This window comes from Stenella coeruleoalba (genome assembly GCF_951394435.1).
Source record: "Stenella coeruleoalba genome assembly, chromosome: 6".
Taxonomy (NCBI): Eukaryota; Metazoa; Chordata; class Mammalia; order Artiodactyla; family Delphinidae; genus Stenella; species Stenella coeruleoalba.
The window spans coordinates 109791100-109813022 of NC_137151.1; the positions used below are offsets into that span (position 1 = coordinate 109791100).

General features: G+C 54.3%; 2 protein-coding genes across 2 annotated transcripts in view; both read left to right on the plus strand.

Moving 5' to 3' along the window:
- Positions 1–544: 544 nt before the first annotated feature.
- Positions 545–8202, plus strand: DES (desmin). Its single transcript, XM_079924944.1, has 9 exons — positions 545–1190; positions 2424–2484; positions 2606–2701; positions 2817–2978; positions 3135–3260; positions 3669–3889; positions 5527–5570; positions 7109–7191; positions 7404–8202. Exons 1-9 carry the CDS (start codon positions 613–615, stop codon positions 7443–7445), a joined length of 1413 nt encoding a protein of 470 aa, XP_079781070.1. The 5' UTR covers positions 545–612; the 3' UTR covers positions 7446–8202.
- An 8219-nt stretch (positions 8203–16421) lies between these two features.
- Positions 16422–21923, plus strand: part of SPEG (striated muscle enriched protein kinase) — a gene marked incomplete at its 5' end in the record, with an annotated part of 56407 nt that continues 50905 nt past the window's right edge. Inside the window, one exon of the mRNA XM_079925057.1 lies at positions 16422–16800. Within this exon, the coding sequence (XP_079781183.1) occupies positions 16422–16800 (379 nt within the window). The remainder of the gene's footprint in view (positions 16801–21923) is intronic.

Below are 21923 nucleotides of genomic sequence, written 5' to 3' on the forward strand. Positions count from 1 at the left end.
GCCTGTCTAGAGACACTCATCCTCTAGGCCTGGCTAGTGGGCTCGGGGTCTTTGCCTGAGCCCTCCTGAATGTTCGCCACTTTCAGAGACTCTTTAGAAAAAAAGGTGATTTGGAGCCTTTCTTGGAAATAGGCCTTGTCCCTTCAGGAAATGACCCAAAGTATCTGCTTGCAGCAAAAAGGAGCCCCTCAAACTACATGGAAGCCTCTCCCCTGCTCTCTCCCCTGCCCGCAGGCAGGCGGGCCTACCTGGGGGCTCCAGACATGCTTGAGCCCTGGGTGAGGCGATTGGCAGGCCTGCCCATCTTCTGCCCCCCAGGTCCACCAGCCTCTCCCACGCCCCTCAGGGGGCCCCCACCCGCCGGCTGAGGGGCGAAGGCTTCTTGCGGGGGAGCTGGCCTCCCTGCCCCCACGCCAGAGGCCGCCCTTTCCTGGCAGGACAGCGGGATCCTGCAGCTGTCAGGGGAGGGGCGGCGGGGGCTGATGTCAGGACGCATACAAATAGTGCCGACGGCCTGGGGCCCTGTCTCCCCTCGCCGCAGCCACTCTCCGGCCGGCCGCCCACCGCTTCCTCCTCCGCGCAGCGCCGCCCAGCCTCGCCCTCGCCGCCACCATGAGCCAGGCCTACTCGTCCAGCCAGCGCGTGTCCTCCTACCGCCGCACCTTCGGCGGGGCCCCGGGCTTCCCGCTCGGCTCCCCGCTGAGCTCGCCGGTGTTCCCGCGTGCGGGCTTCGGCACCAAGGGCTCCTCGAGCTCGGTGACATCCCGCGTGTACCAGGTGTCGCGCACGTCGGGCGGGGCCGGGGGCCTGGGGTCGCTGCGGGCCAGCCGGCTGGGGGCAACCCGCGCGCCCTCCTCCTACGGCGCGGGCGAGCTGCTGGACTTCTCGCTGGCCGACGCCGTGAACCAGGAGTTCCTGACCACGCGCACCAACGAGAAGGTGGAGCTTCAGGAGCTCAACGATCGCTTCGCCAACTACATAGAGAAGGTGCGCTTCCTGGAGCAGCAGAACGCGGCGCTCGCTGCCGAGGTGAACCGGCTCAAGGGCCGGGAGCCGACGCGGGTGGCCGAGATCTACGAGGAGGAGCTGCGCGAGCTGCGGCGCCAGGTGGAGGTGCTCACCAACCAGCGCGCCCGCGTCGACGTCGAGCGGGACAACCTGCTGGACGACCTGCAGCGGCTCAAGGCCAAGTGAGGACCCAGCGCTCCCAGAACCCCCCTCTCCATGGGCTGGGCGCGGGAGGCTAGGCCTGGGGCTGGGTCCAGCTGTCAGCACCCTGTCGTATGTACCCAGGGAGAGGGTCGTCTACCTGTGTCTCCCCAGGAGGGGAGAGGGACGCCAGGTCTCTCCCCTGTGCCCGCAGTCTGCAAACGAGGAATTTTCTTGGGGACATCATGGGGTGGAAACGGGAGACCTTGGGAGACCAGGTGCTTCTTAAAAAAGCATCTTAAGTTGCTGGGGGTTGGGCAGGCACATGAATGGAGAAAGGAGGCCCATGTGCAGTCAGAGGGAGAGGGGAGGTTGGTAGGAGACAAGGAAATCTGGGGCCAGCAGTAGCTGTCAGCTCATCTGTGATGAGGCCCTGCGGATGGGGGTAGAGAGGGCATCTTGGCCCCTGGGCCCGGCTGAAGCTTTACAGGGGGGAGCGATAAGCTAGAGGAAAGCGGAGAGTGGGTGGGGGCCGCAGCCCTCAGAAAGCTTGGAGGACCAGATGGTGGGCTCCACCAGGCTCCCAGTATGTACAGGCAGCAAATGTAGTGAGCCGAGTCACTGGCCCACTACCCAGGTCACAAATGTTAAATGAACACCTGCGTGGGCCAGGCTGGGGCTGGGGCCTGGGAACGCAGAGGTGGATAAAATAGACATGGTTCTTGGACCTCCCTGGTGGCGCAGAGGTTGGGAGTCTGCCTGCCAGTGCAGGGGACAGGGGTTCGAGCCCTGGTCCGGGAAGATCCCACATGCCGCGGAGCAACTGGGCCTGTGCACCACAACTACTGAGCCTGCGCTCTAGAGCCCGCGAACCACAACTACTAAAACCCGCAACAAGAGAAGCAGCCACCGCAATGAGAGGCCCGTGCACAACCAAGAGTAGCCCCTGCAACTAGAGAAAGCCCGTGTGCAGCAACAAAGACCCAATGCAGCCAAAAATAAATAAATATTAAAAACAAACAAACAAAAAATAGACATGGTTCTTAACCCCAGGGAGGTCACAATCTGGTGGGGACAGACTTCCAGGGTGTGGCTCCAGGGCAGAGATTGGGCCACTTCCTGTTCCCTCCCTGTGTGGGCGGGGCCTCCTGTCTCTATCCAGCAGCCAGGCCTCCTTTCTCTGTCCTGAGCCCACTCCCTGGACAGCCCCCAGTCAGTCTTCTCCACTGCCAGTTTTATGCCCACCAACTGTCTGTCCTGCCTGTCTCTGCCAGGATGCAAGAGGAAATTCAGCTGAAAGAAGAAGCGGAGAACAATTTGGCTGCCTTCCGAGCGGTGAGCCCTCTTTGGTCCCCCAGCAGCCGTACCCCTTCTGTCCCCTCTGTGTCGCCCTTGGTCTCCCTCTGCCCTGACCAGGTGATCAGTGACCCTCTCCCTCTCACTTGACCTTCACCAGGATGTGGATGCAGCCACTCTAGCTCGAATTGACCTGGAGCGCAGGATTGAATCTCTCAACGAGGAAATTGCGTTCCTTAAGAAAGTGCACGAAGAGGTATGCCCTTGTGAAAGCAGCTGGAAGGGGGGTGGTGGTGCTGGGCTCTGGGAATGGGGGTGTGAGGATACGTGCGGGGCCTGGTCGGGGACTGAAGCCCAGCTGTACCCTGCAGGAGATCCGTGAGCTGCAAGCCCAGCTTCAGGAACAGCAGGTCCAGGTGGAGGTGGACATGTCCAAGCCAGACCTCACGGCTGCCCTCAGGGACATCCGGGCTCAGTATGAGACCATCGCGGCTAAGAACATCTCGGAAGCCGAGGAGTGGTACAAGTCAAAGGTGGGACTCTGGCCCCTCTGGCCCCCTCAATCCCAGTTTGGAGGTACTTCCTATGGCTCCATCTTTGGGGAGGAGGGTGATCCTGGGGTCTCCATGCTCCCTTGCCCACCCCTACCTGTGTCCTGGTCATCTCAGGGACCCTCTCTTTGCCCTTAGGTGTCTGACCTGACCCAGGCAGCCAACAAGAACAATGATGCGCTGCGCCAGGCCAAACAGGAGATGATGGAGTATCGCCACCAGATCCAGTCCTACACTTGCGAGATCGACGCCCTCAAGGGCACTGTGAGTCCCTGCCCACCTTGCCTGGTCTAGCCCTTCCTGTCTGCAGCTCACACTCTGTGACCTCGGGCCCATCATAGAGTCTCTGTCTGCTCAAATCTACCACAGGGATAAAAAAGATAGGTGGATTCCCATTGGGGCTCTCAGGAATCATGGGACTCCTGCATGGAGGCGAGGAGGCCAAACAGTCATGCTCCCTTGTATCAGTTCTGTTCTCTGAGTTTCCACATGAGACTTCATTTGAGTTCATAGTTCCCTGGCTCAGAAGAGTTTGACAAGCCCTAGACTTGGCCATCTGGGGTTGCCTCCCAGCCCTGAGGCTGTGCCTCTCTCCATCCTGGGCCCCGAGTGTCCCCCCGCTACCCCGCCCCACTGCAGCCTGTCCTTGACCCGGGCGCCCCTCCCCTGCAGAACGACTCGCTGATGAGGCAGATGCGGGAGCTGGAGGAACGCTTTGCTAGTGAGGCCGGCGGCTACCAGGACAACATCGCACGCCTGGAGGAGGAGATCCGACACCTCAAGGATGAGATGGCCCGCCACCTGCGCGAGTACCAGGACCTGCTCAATGTCAAGATGGCCTTGGACGTGGAGATTGCCACCTACCGGAAGCTGCTGGAGGGCGAGGAGAGCCGGTGAGGAGCTGGCCGTGGGCTACTGGGGGGTGCTGGGGGCCCATTCCTGCCCTGAAGCGGGGCTCGGGATCACCTTCACAAGATCTGGAAACAATATTATACAAGTCCACCACTCTGCTAATTGCAGAGAATTAACCAAGGCCACCTGGGTAAAAAGTGATTTAATTAATAGCTTTTATAAAAAGAGAAGTATAAGTATTCCCACATCCATCTTCAGAATTAAGAACCAGCAGCATAAAACCATATTCAGCAACTAGTAATAAACCATTACTGCCAATCAAGAGAGAGATGGAAGCACAGCGGGGAATGATGAGGAAGGAAAGGGAGGGGGCAGATAGAGACAAATAGAGACAGAGGGGCTTGGACACGATAGGCTAAGAGAGAAGGTGCGGAGACTCGTGCTCAGAGGGTGCACACACACGCACATGCACGTGTATACGCACACATATGCTCATAGGAAAAGAAACAATGATACGCTCAGAGCAAATCACCTCTAGACACAGAAAACAACATACAACCAGAAAGGGACACGAGGGAACCTTCTTGATTGATGGAAACGTTCTATATCTTGATTTCGACTGGTGGTTACATGTTTGTAGACACTGATCAAAACTCACTGGATTGCACACTAAAGATCTATGCATTTCACTATGTAGACTTTTTTAATATAAATTTATTTTATTTATTTATTTTATTTATTTTTGGCTGCGTTGGTTCTTCATTGCTGCGTGTGGGCTTTCTGTAGTTGTGGCGAGCAGGGGTTACTCTTCATTGTGGTGCGTGGGCTTCTCATTGCGGTGGCTTCTCTTGTTGTGGAACACAGGCTGTAGGCGCAGGGGCTTCAGTAGTTGTGGCATGTGGGCTCAGTAGTTGTGGCACGCAGGCTCAGTAGTTGTGGTGCACGGGCTTAGTTGCTCCATGGTATGTGGGATCTTCCCAGACCAGGGCTCGAACCCACGTCCCTTGCATTGGCAGGCGGATTCTTAACCACTGCACCACCAAGGAAGCCCCTTCACTATGTAAACTTATCATCAATTAATAACAGGTCAATTACTCAACAAAATGATGCCCATTGATACTCACAAAAATGATAAAATCTGAAGTTTAAAAAGATTGGCAGACATATTTAGATACAGATTTATACAAAGAAAGATTTCAGATATTGTAGAATAACATCTGCATATAATGACCCCTTAAGTGGCATTGCATTTTCCCAGCACTAGGCATAAATGGGGGTGGCAGCTCCTGGAACTTGCCCTCAGATGAATGGGCCAGAGGTTCCCAGCCTGCCTGGAGGGTGGGCACACACGGTGGATGTCACCCACAGCTGCCGTTGATACACCCTGCAGTGCCGAGGGCAAGAAGCAAATCCTGGTGCAGTGGAGGGTGCAGTGGGGTCGGGGGTTCTGGTGTCACACCAGCAGGTCAGAGATGGAATGGGTGATCCTTCCAGAAGGGACAGTTCCTGGGACAGCTGGAGTTGGCCTTTGGCCCCATGCCCCAAGCAGTGTTGAAGTCAGTGGGACTGGGACAGCTGAGGATGGTGTTTACAGAGGACCAGGGCAAGCTTTGAGGGGTGGTCACAGAGAGAGATGGAGGGTCCTAACCCTTTGGGGGCTTGGTCTCTCCCCTTTCAGGATCAACCTCCCTATCCAGACCTTCTCTGCCCTCAACTTCCGAGGTGAGTGCATGTTGGCAAGTGGAGGCTGGGGTGGCAGGGGATAGGAGTCCAGCGTGGGCACTGCCCAAGGCCAGCCAGGAGGGGAGGATAGAACCGTAGGGACAGGGCTGGGGTCTGGGGAAGAGAAAGGGGGCTGCTACAGGAGGACGGGGGAGTTTAGGTAGAGGCGCCTTCTAACAGAGGGAGCTTTTAATTTTATTTTATTTCATGGTATTGTATTGCATGACCATGTCCCCTGCACCTTCTGGGAGTATTGAATGGCCACTAGTTTCTGTTTCCTAATATGCCCAAACTCCAAGGTACCAGGGGTGTCCTTGGGGACCAAGCATCAGGAGCATCTAGAACCATATATCCTGGCTACAAGGCACCCACCACTCACTGTCTGTTTGGCAAGTTGCCAAGCACTCCCCCCACCCCCGCCCCCACCCCCAGCTGCTTGTTGAACACCTCCAGTTTGCTGGAGCAAGACGTTGGGTGCATGCTTTAAAAAATGAAGCCAAACCTTAGCAAAGCCAAACAATTAAAAGAACGAACTCCTAGGGCATTCTGCCATTCTGATGTTAGTAATATGCAGATCGAGTGGTTTCCAAACCCCAGAGAGCAGAAAAACATGCTATAATAATACGTTAGGAAGCAAGCTGGAGTCCTTGGCAGCTTCGCCTTTCCTAGATCAAACCTTTTATGTATTCGATGTTCATTTTCATCAGGAAAAAATACACGCTGTGCTTCACCGAGTCACAATGTTCATCACACGCTGGTTGCCTGCTAAGGAGAGTCACCAACACCAAACTCATAATACCAAGGACCTAGATTTGACCCTTCCCATAAAACTCAGAACATCTCTTTTCAGTTAGTAGTTTATCCAGACACCAAGTGTGAGCCTTGCATTTCAAATCGCTTAATGCTTTTACAAGCCAATAATTCTGGGCCATTATAGGGAAAGTACCATCGTTACCATTTAACAGTGGGGAAACTGAGGCACAGAGGCACAAGTGACTGGCCAAGGGCACCGTGAATCAGTGACTGACTCCTCTCCATCTCTCTTTCATTAAGACATCAAACTGCTCATCTGGAGTCTTAAGGGGGCTGGGTACCATGAGGTCCTCCAAAAGAGTATCTTGGTTCTGGGCTTTGGGGTCCCGTCAGGGTACAAATTCATGCAGGGCTCTCCTGCAGCCAGGGGTGTAGAGGGAGCGAGGAGGTGTGTGTGTTGGGGGGTGGGGGGGTGGGAATGCTGGGCGGCCTGGGCCTCGGGGATCCCCTGCCGCCCTGAACCCACTGCACCCGGAGCATATCTGTTGGCTCCTGACCTTATCCCAGCCCTGGGACAGGTCCCTGGGTCTGCAGAGCCACCTGTTGGGTGCTGGGCTTAAGGACAGGTGAGGACATTTTGCTGAAAAAGTAACAGACCCATCTTGAGGGGTTGGGTGTCTTCCGGGCTCTGCCCGGTGGGACCAGGGAAGGACTCCCAGCCACAGGAAGAGCCCAGGTGTGGCCTTCCACTGGTCAGGCTGAGTATGTGGATGGATCTGTTATAGAAACAAGCCCCGAGCAAAGGGGTTCTGAGGTCCATACCAAGAAGACAGTGATGATTAAGACCATTGAGACCCGGGACGGGGAGGTAAGTGGTCTGCCTGGTCCCCTTACCCTTGGAGGGGGGCCTCTGGGGTGTGTCCGGGGGGCTGTCAGCCAGGTGCTTTCCACCAGCTGTGCTGGTTCAGGCTCCTGCCTGGGGCAGAGGGGATCCTGCTGTGCTGGGGTGGAGGTGGCCCGGGGCCATGGCTCCGTTCTCTGGCCAGCACTGGGCTAGACTGGGTTTCTCTTCCTCTCCAGGTCGTCAGTGAGGCCACACAGCAGCAACACGAGGTGCTCTAAAGCCAGAGACCCCTCTGCCATCAGAGACCGTCTCACCCCTGTCCTCACTGCCTCCTAAAGCCAACCTCCTTCTATCCCAGGGCACCACACCCAGACACAGTGCTCCCCTCACAGCCTCTGACCCCTGCTCACCGACCAGCCCTCCCCCACAGGGGACGTGGCCGAACCCTCCCAGGCACAGGGAGCCCCCCGCTGTATGAGGTGTGGATGTTGGAAGTGAGTGAGCCTGGCCCTCAGCTGCCCTCGTAGTGTGCTGGGCAGAGCCGGGATGGAGACAAGGCACAGCAGTGACCCTGCCCCTCCCACACCTGTGACCTCAGGCTCTAGCCCCTGGCTTTGGAGAGGACTCCAGCGCAGGGTGTAGGGACCCCGCAGGGTCAGGCTCAAGCCCCATGGACCTCCCCCACGCCCCCTCCCCAGCCTGAGTCAGAAAGGGCCGCATCCTCAGCAAGCCGGGCAGGTGACTAGGGACACAGCCCTCTGCGGAGGCTGTGGGGCTTGAGACTGACCCCGTGGTCCATTACTTTCCCAGGGTGGACTTAGAAAGCAGGGGCTGCAAGAGGGAACCCCCGAAGGTGCCAGATGTGGGAGCAGGAGATTCAGAAGGAGAGAGGGTGGGCGAGATGCTAGAGAGAAGAGAGGAGAGAGGCAGAGAGCGGTCTCAGGCAGGTGGCCGGGGTGCCCACTTCCCTGTGCCTCCCCCTCCCCTGCTGCAGAGGCTCTGGACAGAAACAATAAAAAGAAAAGCACAAGCCTAGCATGGCCTCTGCTGTCTTGGCTGCCAGGTCTCCTCTGGGGAACCCCAGGGCCCCGTCGCACCACCTCATGAGATGGACTGTGTGCTGCCTTCCTGCCCAGCTAGACTGTCCCCCGGGGCCTGTCACCCCTTCTGTCCCCAGAGCCTTCCAGCCTTGCTGTATGTGTGTAGCATATGGGGGAGGGGGCTGGGCAGGGGGCTTTGGTTGGGGAATCACAGATACCTCTCCTTAGGCCCCAGTTCCAGGACTGACCCCACAGACTGGCTCTGAAGTAGGGCTCCCCCGGTCCCTTTCCTAAAGAAACTTACACTTTCTTCCCACTAAACCTGCATCTTTTAAGCTCAAAGCCAGATTCAGGAAAAATAACAATGTTAAGAAAAATAGAAAGCTCTATCTTGTTCTTGGAGAAGAAGACTCGATACTCTAAAGATGTGATGTCAAGTCATCCTATGTTAATTTATAATTTCAATGCAATACAATCTCAATTAAAATACCAAGGGGAAATATGGGGAGAATTTGGGAAGATGGGAGGGGAAGGTAGGACATATTAAAAAAAAAGGAAATCATGGAGTGAAACGTTAACACAGGTACGTTAAAGGTTTCTGTGGGGAAACCTTAATTATTCAATATAGGGCGTGGGGGCATTTGGGTAGCCCTGGGCGAGAGCAGGAGTGAAAGCTGTCTGTCTTTTCACTGCTTCCAAAAAATAACTTCCAGGTGGACAGAGATTTAGGAAGCTTGATGGATCCACGTAGGTCTCAGCCTTGCAGCCACTCCTCAGATTTAAGGGCTTACACTTTAGAGGTGGGAAGAGGGTAGAGATCACAAACGTGATAAATTCGGACAGTCTGTAGGTGAAATAACTCTAATGGGGTTTTCCTCTTAAAGTCCCTGGTGTGCCATTCCTAACTGGCTTTTTCCAGAAGCTTCCAAAGCCTTTCTGGTGGGACTTTCTCCCCCTCCTTGGATGTGGCCTTGGCTCACAAGTTGCCAGGCTCCCCCTCTAGCTTGTGTGGTCCCTCCCTCCAGGAAGGACCCCTTCTTTGACGTATGCTATCCTTCACCTTGCCCTGGGAGCATCTGGGGCTATACCCCATGTCCACACCCTCTGTCACTGGTGATTAAGGTCCCTTTCTTTCCCCCCCAATTCTCCAACGGAGTGAGCCCTGCAGGCCCCAGAATGCCCCCAATCAACTGGTGGTGGAACCCCAAATGAAATTAGAAGTAGCATTTTCTGTGTCTGCACAGTGGGATCAAGGAGGAGGGACGGGTGAGGGGCTTCTTAACCTCGAGCTTGTTGGGGGTGCTGGAATCAGAGCTAGTCTCTCTGTGAGAGAAACACCTGGGTGAGGTGGGCCCGAGTGGGTAAGTGGTGGTGTGTGTGTATCTGTGAGTAATCTCCGGAGCCTCTCACTTCTTTCTTCTTTCCCCTGAATGAGTTCCATGCGCTCACCTACCCCACAAAGGATAAAGGGACACAGAGGCCAGAGAAGGTCTTAGAGTCATCCCTGCCTTCCCATAAAAGGCTTAGGTGCAGGGACTTCGCTGGTGGCGCAGTGGATAAGAATCCGCCTGCCAATGCAGGGGACAACTAAACCCGTGAGCCACAACTACTGAAGCCCGTGTGCCTAGAGCCTGTGCTCTGCAACAAGAGAAGCCACCGCAAGGAGAAGCCTGCGCACCACAAGGAAGAGTAGCCCCGGCTCGCCACATCTAGAGAAAGCCCACGTGCAGCAACAAAGACCCAACGCAGCCAAACATAAATAAAATTAAATCTTAAAAAAAAAAAAAAAAGCTTATGTGCAGACTGGTCACTAAGAAGGAGAGAGTGTAGGACTTTTAGACTCTCAGATCCAGACCTCAGAGTCCCCCAAGCAATGACCTCTACAATGTGGAAATCCCCTCCCCAGCCTTGTCCCACACCTTGATGAGCAGTCCTCAGGCTCTGCTTGAATGTCTCTGGGTCCGAGAACACAGTGCCTCCTCGGTAGCCCCTTCTAGCTGGGACAGCTCTGAAGGTCAGAAAGTCCTTCCTTCTCGGCACACATCTGCCCCTGTGACGGCTATCCACCTGTCCTCAGAGAAGAGGGGAGGCTCAGGCGAAAGCATTCTCTGAGCAGAGCCTTCCTGGGACTGGAGAGTCTGGGGATTCTAAGCCCTCTGCTTTGTCTTTCTCCTTAGGAGCTGAGCAGTGACCCAGGAATCTAGGGCAGAGGAGACTGATGTGGGGCTCCCAGAGAATGGACAAAAATAAACCAAAAAGGATCTGGGTCTCATGTGGTCATACACATACACCCAGACCTTCAGTGTGCCCTCACCCCGTGCCCACACATGCACCCCATCACGGCCGTGACAAAACCTCTCCCTGCTCCTTGGGACACTGGCATCTCCTCCTTCAAGACTCTGCAACCACCAGGTGTTCATTCACCCTTGGCATTGCTGGGTTTTACCTCCTTCAGCCATGAGTCGTGGGGGAAGGGGAAGGGAGTTAGAAGATCAAAGTAGTGGTGCTCCAGTGGGAGCATATGAGGTGGGGTTGAGCCCTCGGTCCTGTCTTCTGCTCCTCTGTACCCTACCCACAGCACCTCTGGACCTTCTGCCCTCCTGAGCCTAACTAGAAGACAGTGGGGTGTGTGATTAACCAGAAATCATGCAGTTGGAAGTATTTTATTTTCACTTTTTTTTTTTTTTTTTTTGAGGTATGCAGGGTTCTCACTGTTGTGGCCTCTCCCGTCGCGGAGCACAGGCTCCGGACGCACAGGCTCAGCGGCCATGGCTCATGGGCCTAGCTGCTCCGCGGCATGCGGGATCTTCCCGGACCGGGGCACGAACCTGTGTCCCCTGCATCGGCAGGCGGACTCTCAACCACTGCGCCACCAGGGAAGCCCTATTTTTACTTTTGAATACAAGCAACAAAAGGTTTAATGCGGCATGATGTTTGTTTAATTGTAGAGTACAACCGTATAAATAGAGAGTAACAGATGAGGTCTTAATATGTGTTTGATTCAGTATTTTTTGAGCATATAGACTGTTTTCTAAAGTACTGTGGAGGAAAGTTAAGCTAAATAAAATACACCCTGCCCTCTAGCAGCTCAGAGTGAAATAGGTAATACAGTTCTTATGGAACAGAACCAGTTGTTACACGTGTTGTTAAAAAAATGTGAAACTCCATGAGAAAAGCAAATAAAAATGCAATACCAGCATGATTATTTTTAAATCTGTAATCAGAATATTGCAAACTCTTCTTAGAAAATCTAGGAAATACAAAATTTATTAAAAGAAAACCAAAATCACTCTACTCAGAGATTAAAAAAAAAAAAAAAAAGACCGAATACTGAGAAATGAGAGGGCTCAGGGAGCGCTAACCAGCTTCGCACTGGACCGGTGGGACCAGTTCCAGACCAGCTCAGGCCCCACTTGAGGAGGTGGAGTGGGAAGGATTGTGGAGGCAAATAGGTCCCTAAGCCAAGAACTGAGGTGTCAGTGGGTACTTTCCTACCCTGTCTGTCCACTCTGGCTACCCTGCCACCCCTCTCCCTGGAGACAAATCATTCCACCCATTCACCGCCTCCCTCATTCCTCCTCTGACCACAAGCCTGACCAGGGCACACATGCAAATATATCATAGACCTTTAATTCAACACCTAAAATGTCAGCTACCCAAGGGCAAGATTTTCATTCATTTTATTCACTTCTACATTCCTGGTGCCTGGAAAAGGGCTTGGTCCATAGAAGGTGCCCATCAAATATTTAAATACTTGTTGAGTGACTACCCACTGGGCCCTTTTATTTACTTTTCTCTAAATTAAGTATTTATCAGAAAGGCTGATGGTCCCCACTTCATTCACTGATTCAACAAACAGCGTGCTTTTACCATGTGCCAAGCACATGGTGCATCATTGTGACTTGGAGGAAACTCCCCATGGCCCAGAGAGGTGGGGTGAGCTGTCAAGGTCACACAGCGTATCATTGGCAGAGGAGTACTGGGGCCCCTGCTCCTTGGCCTCCAGAGCGCGGATTTCTTTCCATGACACCACAGGCTTGTGATTGCAAGGCAGGGCAGACTGGCAGTACACACCAGCTCGGTGCCAGGCCACAGGGCACTGTGGGGCCATTCTGAGGGACATACGAGCGCCTTGCAGCCAGCTGCTCTGGGTGAGAGCCCTGGTTAGGGCCTGAGGGCTTCCAGTGTCACAGCTAGTGCAGGCTCCTCCAGGAGAGGGCGTCCGCGACTTGCAAGGGCCTGTACCCTCCCTACCCACACACTCCTGCCCACACCTCAGTGAATGCCGCCATTATGGACATTCAAACAGAAGATGCACAAGCCATGTTCCAGGCTCTGTGCCAGGCCCTTTTAAATAGTTAATATTCATTTTAATATTTAATATACTAATTTAAAGCCATCACAACAACCTACGTCAGATCATGTAATTCCTTGGCTCACAAAATCCTCTGAGATGACTTCTGTTTTCACTAGGAATAAAAAAGCCATGGCCAGGCTTCCCTGGTGGCACAGTGGTTAAGACTCCACCTGCCAATGCAGGGGACACGGGTTCGAGCCCTGGTCCGGGAAGATCCCACATGCCGCGGAGCAACTAAGCCCATGAGCCACAACTACTGAGCCTGTGCTCTAGAGCCCGCAAGCCACAACTACTGAGCCTGCAAGCCACAACTACTGAAGCCCGCATGCCAAGAGAAGCCACCTTAATGAGAGGCCTGCGCACCGTAAGGAAGAGTAGCCCCTGCTCGTTGCAACTAAAAAGAAAGCCCGCGTGCAGCAACGAAGACCCAATGCAGACATAAATAAATAAATAAATTTATTTTTTTAAAAAAAGAAAAAGCCATGGCCTACAAGATTCTAGGTTATCTGACCTCTGCTGCTTGTCCGACCTCTTGTCCCTCCAGTCTCCCCGCTCACTCCCTCCAGCCCCGCTGGCCTCCTGGCTCTTCCAGAGCCCACAGGGCCTATCCCACCTCTGTCTGAAGCAGTCTTGCCCAGACTTCTACCCCGTTTGCCTCCCTACCCCTTCAAGATTGGCTCAACTGCTCCTAGCCAGGCCAATTCCCATCATCACCCTGTTTGAAAGTGCAAGTCCCCCACTACACTCCCATCTCCCTTATCCTGCTCCATTTTCCCACAATACTCATATTCTTCTAATGATCTCTATCATTTCTTTATTTCTTTATAGTTGTCTCCTTCCTCGAATATAAGCAACATGGGGGCAGGAACCCTTGTCTGTTTTGTTTGCTGCTATTTCCCTAGTGGCTAGCACAGTGCCAGGCACACAGTAGGAACTCAAAAATGTTTGTTGAATGAATGAGTAAACCCTGAGTTGGGCTACCCCCAATTTATAGATGAGGAAGCTGAGGCTTAGAGATGTTAGGTGACTTGATCAAGACCATACAGTTCATTTATTCAACCAACCAGCCAACCAGCCAACATTTATTTGCAGACCACCTACTGTTTTCCATGCAAATTTTTGAGGCACTGTGGCAGGAAGTTTTGGATTATTGGTTTTTAAAAACAGTCTTGAATCCTTTGGTCTTGGTGTTCCATCTGCTTACAATGTCTTCCCCCACATTTTTACTTTTTAGCATTCAATTTACATTTAAGAATTCAATTCAGCATCAGTGGTTGCCTGGGTTGGCGGAGGGGGCGAGGTTGATTACAAAGGGGATGCTCCAGCCAATCTTTAGGGTGATGAGACTGTCCTGTACGGTCCTGGGGTAGCAGATGCACAGTTGTCTGCATATATCAGAACCAGGAGACCTGCACATCACAAAGAGTAAAAGCTTTAATGTATGTAAACTAAAACCAAAGATTTTATTCCTCCAGGCTCTTGGTCCCTGTAGGCATAATTCAGTATTTAAATTGTTTCTTCTCTGCCCTCTCCGTGCACACACAGACACAAGCACACTTTGACTTGGGCCTCCCAGAATGACGGGGTGGGGGGCGTGGGGGGTGAATAAGTACCTTTCTCCATCTAATGACTCCCGGCTCCTCCTTTGACTGCCCCCTACCTTTCCCAGGCTTCATCCCTCAGGGCTCAAGGTCAGGCCTGGGTCTCTCACCTAAACATCTTTTTAAACTTTTTATTTTGTGATAATTGTATATTCACATGCAGTTATGTGAACTAGAAACAATACAAAGGGACTTCCCTGGTGGCCCAGTGATTAAGGCTCCGTGCTCCCAATGCAGGGGGCCCAGGTTCGATCCCTGGTCAGGGAACTAGATCCCACATGACGCAACAAAGAGATCGTATGCTACAACTAAAAGATCCCACATGCTGCAACGAAGATCCCGCAAGCTGCAACTAAGGCCCAACGCAGCCAAATAAAAAAATAAATAAATATTTTTTAAAAACCCCAATACAGAGAGATCCTGTATATCATTCACCTGTTTCCCCCAATGGTAACATCTATAGTACAATATCACAGCCAGGAAATTGCCATTGATATAGCCCACCTTCTTCAAGTTTTACCAGTTTGCGCACTCAGTGTGTGTGTGTGTGTGTGTGTGAACACGTGCATTTAGTTCTGTGCAATTTTATTGCATGTGTAGATTCATATGACTACCACCAGTCAAGATACAGACTGTCTCATCACAAAAGTCTCACTTAGACTTTTAAAAGCAGTAATGTCCTATCTTTTTTTTTTTTTTTTCGTGGTACGCAGGCCTCTCACTGTTGTGGCCTCTCCCGTTGTGGAGCACAGGCTCCGGACGCGCAGGCTCAGTGGCCATGGCTCATGGGCCCAGCCGCTCCGCGGCATGTGGGATCTTCCCAGACCGGGGGCATGAACCCGTGTCCCCTGCATTGGCAGGCAGACTCTCACCCACTGCGCCACCAGGGAAGCCCTTTTTTTTTTTGTAATGTCCTATCTTGATGTTTCTCAAGGTACAACTCTTAGATGCATCAGAGTCACTGGGCTACTGATGTACCAATTCCTGAGCCCTCCCAGCGCCCCATATTGAACCTGCACCTCTGGGAGTGGAGCCTGGAAATCTGTATTTTTAACAGAGGCCATATTTTGAGAACCATGGGTCTAACTGACTTCCACATCTCCCATCTCAAATCCACCCTCCACAACTGTGGCTGCTAGAGGGATCCTTGTAAAACACAGCTCTGACCACATTAGCCTACTGTTTAACGCCCTGCAGTGGCCCCCATCAGCCATCAGGATAGAGACCTTAGCAAGCAAAGGTCCTCTTATCAGGCCCCACCTCTCACCTCCACTCACCTCACCCCACTGCGGTTCAATCCCTCCAAACTCCTCTGATTCTTTTTTTGGCTTCGCCGTGGGGCTTGCGGGATCTTAGTCCCCCAACTAGGGTTCGAACTCCGCGCCCTCGGAAATGAAACCGCCGAGTCCTAACCACTGGACCGCCAGGGAAGTCCCCAAAGTCCTCTGATCCTTGGCACACGTCATCTACTTTCATCATGCTCTGATTTTGGTCACGCGGTTCCCTCTGCCTGGAACATCCTCCCCACTCTTCTCTGCCTGCTGCAACTCTATACAACTACCCATTTTTTACAAATGAGGACTTGGAGCTTGAGAGAGGTTTGATGTCACCCAGTAAGTAAGGGCAGGGAGCCAGTCCACCTGACTCCCTGCTCCAGGTCTTACTGTTCACCACGGCTGTCCTGGAGGCTGGGGGAGGCCACTGGTCCCTCTTCCCCTGGGTCTGCTCACCTTCACTTGGGCCTGCCTGCCCATCTGCCTCTCAGAAGTCTCACCCAGGACCTCCTCTCCCTCTCCCCCAGCCGCGTGGGGCTGGGAATCAGGGGCCTGAGAGGAGGGAGGAAGGGAAATGGGAATGAGCCCAAGGGTAACCCGACTCCATGAGTGGGTGGCTGGAGGGGGTGGGGCACACCACGGGAGGGGGCTTGGAACACGTCCTCGGGCACCCCGTTAAGCCAAGGCGGGCGATGGGGGCTCCTAGAGGGGGAGAAGGAGCAGAGTGGAGTCCAAATCCCCTCCTCTGCTGCCCCCTCCCTCCACAGCTCCCTCGGCAACCCGAGCCGGGGGGCCTAAAAATAGCCCCCGAGGCGCAACCGCGGCCGCCCTGGTGACCTTCTGGGTAGCACAGGCCGAAGGCGGGCGGGCAGCAGGAAGGCAGGGCGCCGGTTCCCCAGGACTCATCTCCCAGGGCAACATCCCCCGGGTGGCCCAGTGGCCGTCCGGTTCCAGCGTCCCCCCAGCCCAACTCGCAGAGACCATGCAGAAAGCCCGGGGCACGCGAGGCGAGGACGCGGGCACGAGGGCACCCCCCAGCCCCGGGGTGCCCCCGAAGAGGGCCAAAGTGGGGGCCGGCGGAGGGGCGGGGGCCGGGGCGCCAGTCTTCCTGCGGCCCCTGAAGGACGCGGCGGTGTCTGCGGGCAGCGACGTGCAGCTCCGGGTGGTGGTGAGCGGGACGCCCCAGCCCAGCCTCAGCTGGTTCCGGGATGGGCAGCTCCTGCCCGCGCCGGCCCCCGAGCCCAGCTGCCTGTGGCTGCGGAGCTGCGGGGCGCGGGATGCCGGAGTGTACAGCTGCAGGGCGCAGAACCAGCGGGGCCAGGCCTCCTGCGAGGCTGTTCTCACAGTGCTGCAGGTCGGAGGTAATGGGGAGGTGGGGGCCAAGCCTGGCAGGGAGGGCCGCCCACAGGTAGAGAAGGGGTACCTGGGCCACACCGGGGAGGTGCCTGTTCATCCAGCCTTCTTCTCGCATTTCTGGCTTCTCAGCTGTGCTGACCCAGGAGTGCCCATCAAGAGAAACGTGCAGGGAAAGGGGTGTCAAGGTAGAGAGGCTCCCCACAGAAGGTCAGAGGTTAAGGGTCAGCATTTGGTAAGCAAAGCCTGAGCCCTACCCAGGCGTTTCTGGGCATTCCATAGTGGGAACCCTCCTAGTTTCCCTGTAGAGGGAGGCTTCCTGGGAAAATGGTTTTCATCGGCTCTGATAATTTAGACTGGAGACTCCTAATCAGCCTCTTACAGGTGCGCGCATGTCTGAAGGATGAGGCCAGCTCCCCTGGTGTGCTGCGATGTTGAGGGGATGGGTTAGAACCCCTCACAGTCCACTGCTAGGGCAGGCTGGGGTGGTCAGCACCAGGCCGGTTGGAGGAGGCCAGTGGGTGGACAAGTACGAACAGGGTGCAGAGCATCAGGGAGTAGAGCTAGGGCTGGGGGCTCCTAGGCATGTATGGAGGTGAGTGCTTGAAAATCCACACGCAAGCACGCCCGTGTGCATGTGCGTGTGCACGTACGGGCTGTGCGGGGGTCTGGTGGTACCAGCAGTTGAGAGGTTCGTGGAGTTGGTATAGAAAGTGCATGGGCCATGTGTGTCTGAAGTTCAGAGGGCATGGAAGGGGGATGCTTAGGCCAGTGTTGGGGCCCCAGCCTGTGTGTGTGAAGGGGTGGATTATGCCCGCATTCCGGGCCAGAAGGGGAGGGGTACAAGACTTGGCCTGGTGCTCAGGGTCCTGCTGGGACAGATGTGGGTGCAGGCCAGAGCGGAATCTCCTTGGGTCAGTGTTTGGGCTTCCTTTTTGACTTCCTCAGCCCCAAGCCAGTTCTTCTCTAGGCTGAAGACATAGCCTCAGCAGACTGAGTCTTAAGAAATAGAATGCTGGGCTTCCCTGGTGGCGCAGTTGTTGAGAGTCCGCCTGCCGATGCAGGGGACACGGGTTCGTGCCCCGGTCCAGGAAGATCCCACGTACCGCAAAGCGGCTGGGCCCGTGAGCCATGGCCACTGAGCCTGTGCGTCCAGAGCCTGTGCTCCGCAACGGGAGAGGCCACAACAGTGAGAGGCCCATGTGCCGCAAAAAAAAAGAAAGAAAGAAAGAAAGAAAGAAACAGAATTCTGAGGAAGTAGGCTGCAGCTGGAGGAGATGGCAAAGAGCTTGGGGTCACTGAGTCTGTCCTGGATGTTTTCAAGAGGGAATTCTCATTCCAGCTGGGTAATGTCATATAGGGTACATCCTTGGGGGCTTAGGGGGAGGCATACCATGCCACCCGGGTTACAGTGGGACTTGGGGGCTCTAGCATCCTGAAGGAACTCAGAAGCTGGAGGGAAAAGAAGGCCGCAGGGTGCAGCTGTGTCAGGAGCTGGAGCAGGGGTTCAGCCTCCCTCTGTCAGCATCTCCACTGTCTCTCTGGCCCCACCCTGCCCACCTTCCTCTTCAATGACACAGAGGGCCAAGGCTGGTTCCTCTTGGCTGCCTTCGCACCTGGCCAGGTAAAGGCTTTCCTTGCACCCTTCTGGGGTCAGGGGCTGGGGCCCATCCTGGCAGAGCTCTGAGCTGGGGAAGGATTGGACTCCTTAGGGGTCTTTGCTCTGATGCCCTCGGCGGCAAAGGGGACTGAAAATAGAACATAAATAAAGGCACAATAGATAGATTGATGAGAATACAACTTGGAGGAAAGAGATATTGGGCAGAGAGAGGAAGCGCTGAGAAGGAGCTTGGTGTCATAATGTTTGTTTAGAGTCAGAAAGGACCACAGAGAACCGCAGGTGCAAAGGCTGCCTTTTACAGGTGAGGACACTGTGGTCCAGAGCAGAGGGAGAGGCCATCACTAGCTAACTAGCTGAAAGACGAACAGCTAGTTATGTCCATCCCAGAACTCAGAACCCAGTCCTTTTGGCTTGGGCTCTGGGGGCATGTTACCTCTTAAGTTCTGGAGGGAGGAGAGAGAAAAGGGAAGGGGAGCTGTCCATTGTATGGAGGGTAGCCCAGCCCTGGCCTTTCTGAAGATGAGAGGCTCCTAGCCTGTTCTTGTCCCCCAAAGTGGGGAGAGTGACATCATGCTAGATCTCCCCAAACCCTCTGTAATCCGGGTGGCGTGGTCGGCAGAGCTGAGCCCTGGCTGGGCATACCTAGCCAGAGGCCGGGACGACGGTCTCCAGGCTGCTGTGGCAGAACTGCATGTTTGAAAGGCTGGGGTGAGGGAAAGACCCTGGGTGCTGGGGGACTGGATTGGGGGCCTTTTGCCAGTCATGTTAAAGCAAGAAGAGGGTTGGGCTGCAGCAAGTCACATTTGAGAACTTTTTCATGCTGGTAAAATCTTTGCCCCAAGAGCAGGTTTATAATTATGATTAATTGGTAATAATTCTTAGTAGTATTGATAATTCGTAATAATACGAATAGCTACTATGCTGCTGTGTGGTAGGCAATATGCTATTGTATCCTTTGATATAGCATTTAAGTCCCACAGCAACCCTAGGGAAACTGAGGCCCAGAGGGATTAAATGAAGCATCTTGGTTGTACTGATAGGAGGTGGCAAGGCAGGAATGGAAGCCTGGGTCTGTCCCACTGCAAAGAACCACATGCTTAACTACTATGCCCCTCCAACATGATTGGCAAGGGAGGGGCTTTGCTTTGGTGATGTTGGGGGACTGACTGGGTGAGTCTGTCTTCCTCTTCTTCCTATTGCCCGCCCTCCACCAGTCCCTGCCTAGTGACAGGTCCTGGTCAAGGTCAGTTGGGCAGGCAGCTCAGCATTGCTCAGACTTACTCATGGAAAACTTTCTTGGTTGGGATCAACAGCAGGAGGACTTCAGGGTTCTCGAGGAAGTCCAGCCAAGACCTGGCTACAGAGGGAAGAAGGCTGTATCCTGGCTGGGATTGCTGTCTGGCTCGGCAAGACAGGGTGAAGCTAAGGTTCCTGGCGCTCCTGAAGCCTGAGATGTTAGCTCAGGGATAGAGGGATGTTGGCACGGCTGGGGGAGGCTGGCGCCTTGAGGAGACAAGAGGGCTGCAGGCAGGAGAGTCTGGAGGATGGGAAACAGGAGGGTGGGATTTGGGGTGCAGAAATGAGGAAAGACCAGAAATAGTGAAGACGGCAGAGATGCAGGATACTTGCAGAATATGTCACATGTGTAAAGCACCCTATCTCATTTTGGTATTTAAACTTCTAAGCTTCAGGTTACTGTTATGACCATTATATGTAGAAGAAAACTGGGGTTCAAAGAGGGAATTTACCCCAGGTCACATGGCTAGTGAGCTGGCAGGACCAGATCTGAAAGCTGGGTCTCTGGGTCTAGGTCCACAGTGCCTGTCCTCAGAAAGAGAAGTGTGGGAAGACTGAGGCAGGGATCTGTCATCCTGACCATCCTTCTGTCAATATCCCCAAAGCCATCTTCTGCCTCAGTCTCCAAGATAGGCAGGGATGCTTCTCTCTCAAAACATCAGGCTCCCACTTGCATGGGCTAAGGAGCCATGTGCCAATCAAGTAACCAGAGCAAGAGCCGCCATTAAAGCTTGGGGCATGTGTGACCGGAGCAGGAGGCCTGCACTGAAGGATGGGGGGTGAGGAGGAGAGAGCACAGCCAAGGGAGGGCCCAAGCTGACGATGCTCACCGTGTTTGGCAGTTGGAAGTCTCATAGCCAGGGCCTGGGAGACCCTGGTGCCAATCAGAAGGGCCAGAGGTCAACAGATGGTAGTGAACCACGCAGGGGACTTGAAGGCATGGAGAGGAGAGATTAGAGAGAAGGAGAGAAGGCCAATTAGCAAAGGAAAGGTGGTGAATACACCAGGAACTGCATGCGGGTAGATTGTGCAGTGTCATCTTTTTCACCTACAGTGTGGAATGTCCGGATGAAAAGCCAGGAGGAAACTAGTATGGAGTTGGGAACGGGTATTTACAGTGGCCCCCTTCATTCATGCCAAGCCCTAATTAGGGAGAGAGGAGGGGCCAGACAGAGAGCCATGAGGAGTCCTGGGAGGGAAGAAAGGGAAGAACAGAGAGCGCATGAAGTTAGCCAAAGCCCGTGCAGGAGAACTTTCCTGAAGCTAAGGCAGGCCCTCCCAGGAAGATGCCGAGTGGAAAGCAAGATCGTCACTTCTCCAGTTTCTGGAAAAGGGTCTGCGTCAGAACAGAGGAGGAAGGCTGGAGAATAAGCTGCTCCGGGAAGATTTACAGTCCCCATCCCCCCATCCCCATCCTGTCCACCGGCAGCTCTGTCGTCCCTTCCCATGTGTATTGAGTGCCCACCGTGTGCCAGTCACTGTGCTAGGTGCTTGAGATTTATAAGTGGGGGGGCGGGAGGGGGAAGACCAAAATTCTTGTCCTCCTAGAGATGACATTCTAGGGAGGGGACACAGCTTATATGCAATAAACAATAAATATGTGAAAATGATATAGTATGTCAGAAATACAGAGCTGGGTAAGCAGGAGGAAGGAAGGGAGAAGACCGAAGCAAGGCAGGAGAGAGAGGGGAGTGGGGGTCTGGCTCAGAGGAGGGTCTGTGTGAGAGATGAGGCACGGCATGACGACGGGTTTTCTCTGGTTAAGGAGAAATGCTGGCGGGGCAGAAGTTGGAAGTCTGGTTTGGGGAAATGGCGGGGGAGCCCAGCTGCCCAGCCTTGGAGGGAAATGGGACATTCTGGGGCCAGCTGGGGCCCCGAGAGCATGCCCCAGGCTGGCCTATGTCGGTGAGCAGTGCAGGCCCAGAGCAAGAACCCAGAATCTCATGGGCCTCTCCTCGGCCCAGCTGTCCCGTCACTCACGCCTGCTGCCCATTGGTTATTTTTGCTATGGAATGTGCCAGCCCCTCGGATTCTCCTGGGCAACAGGGGCTCAAGTTACTCCCTCTCCTCACTCAGCTCCCCCATCTGTGAGTGGGTGTGTTTGGGGGTGGGCAGGGAAAGCGCCTGTGTGAGTCCAGGGTCCTCTGGTTGCAACTGATGTGGACATGCACATGTACCCTCTCATTGCACGTCCTGTGCGTGTGTCTGTAGGCG

What these genes read in the sequence shown, in the direction of transcription:
- DES (XM_079924944.1), top strand. Translation starts at nt 613, where the DNA reads ATGAGCCAGGCCTACTCGTCCAGCCAGCGCGTGTCCTCCTACCGCCGC. An exon ending in CTGGAGGGCGAGGAGAGCCG is followed by an intron (nt 3,890 to 5,526) that starts GTGAGGAGCTGG and finishes CTCCCCTTTCAG; the next exon opens with GATCAACCTCCCTATCCAGA. An exon ending in TTGAGACCCGGGACGGGGAG is followed by an intron (nt 7,192 to 7,403) that starts GTAAGTGGTCTG and finishes CTTCCTCTCCAG; the next exon opens with GTCGTCAGTGAGGCCACACA.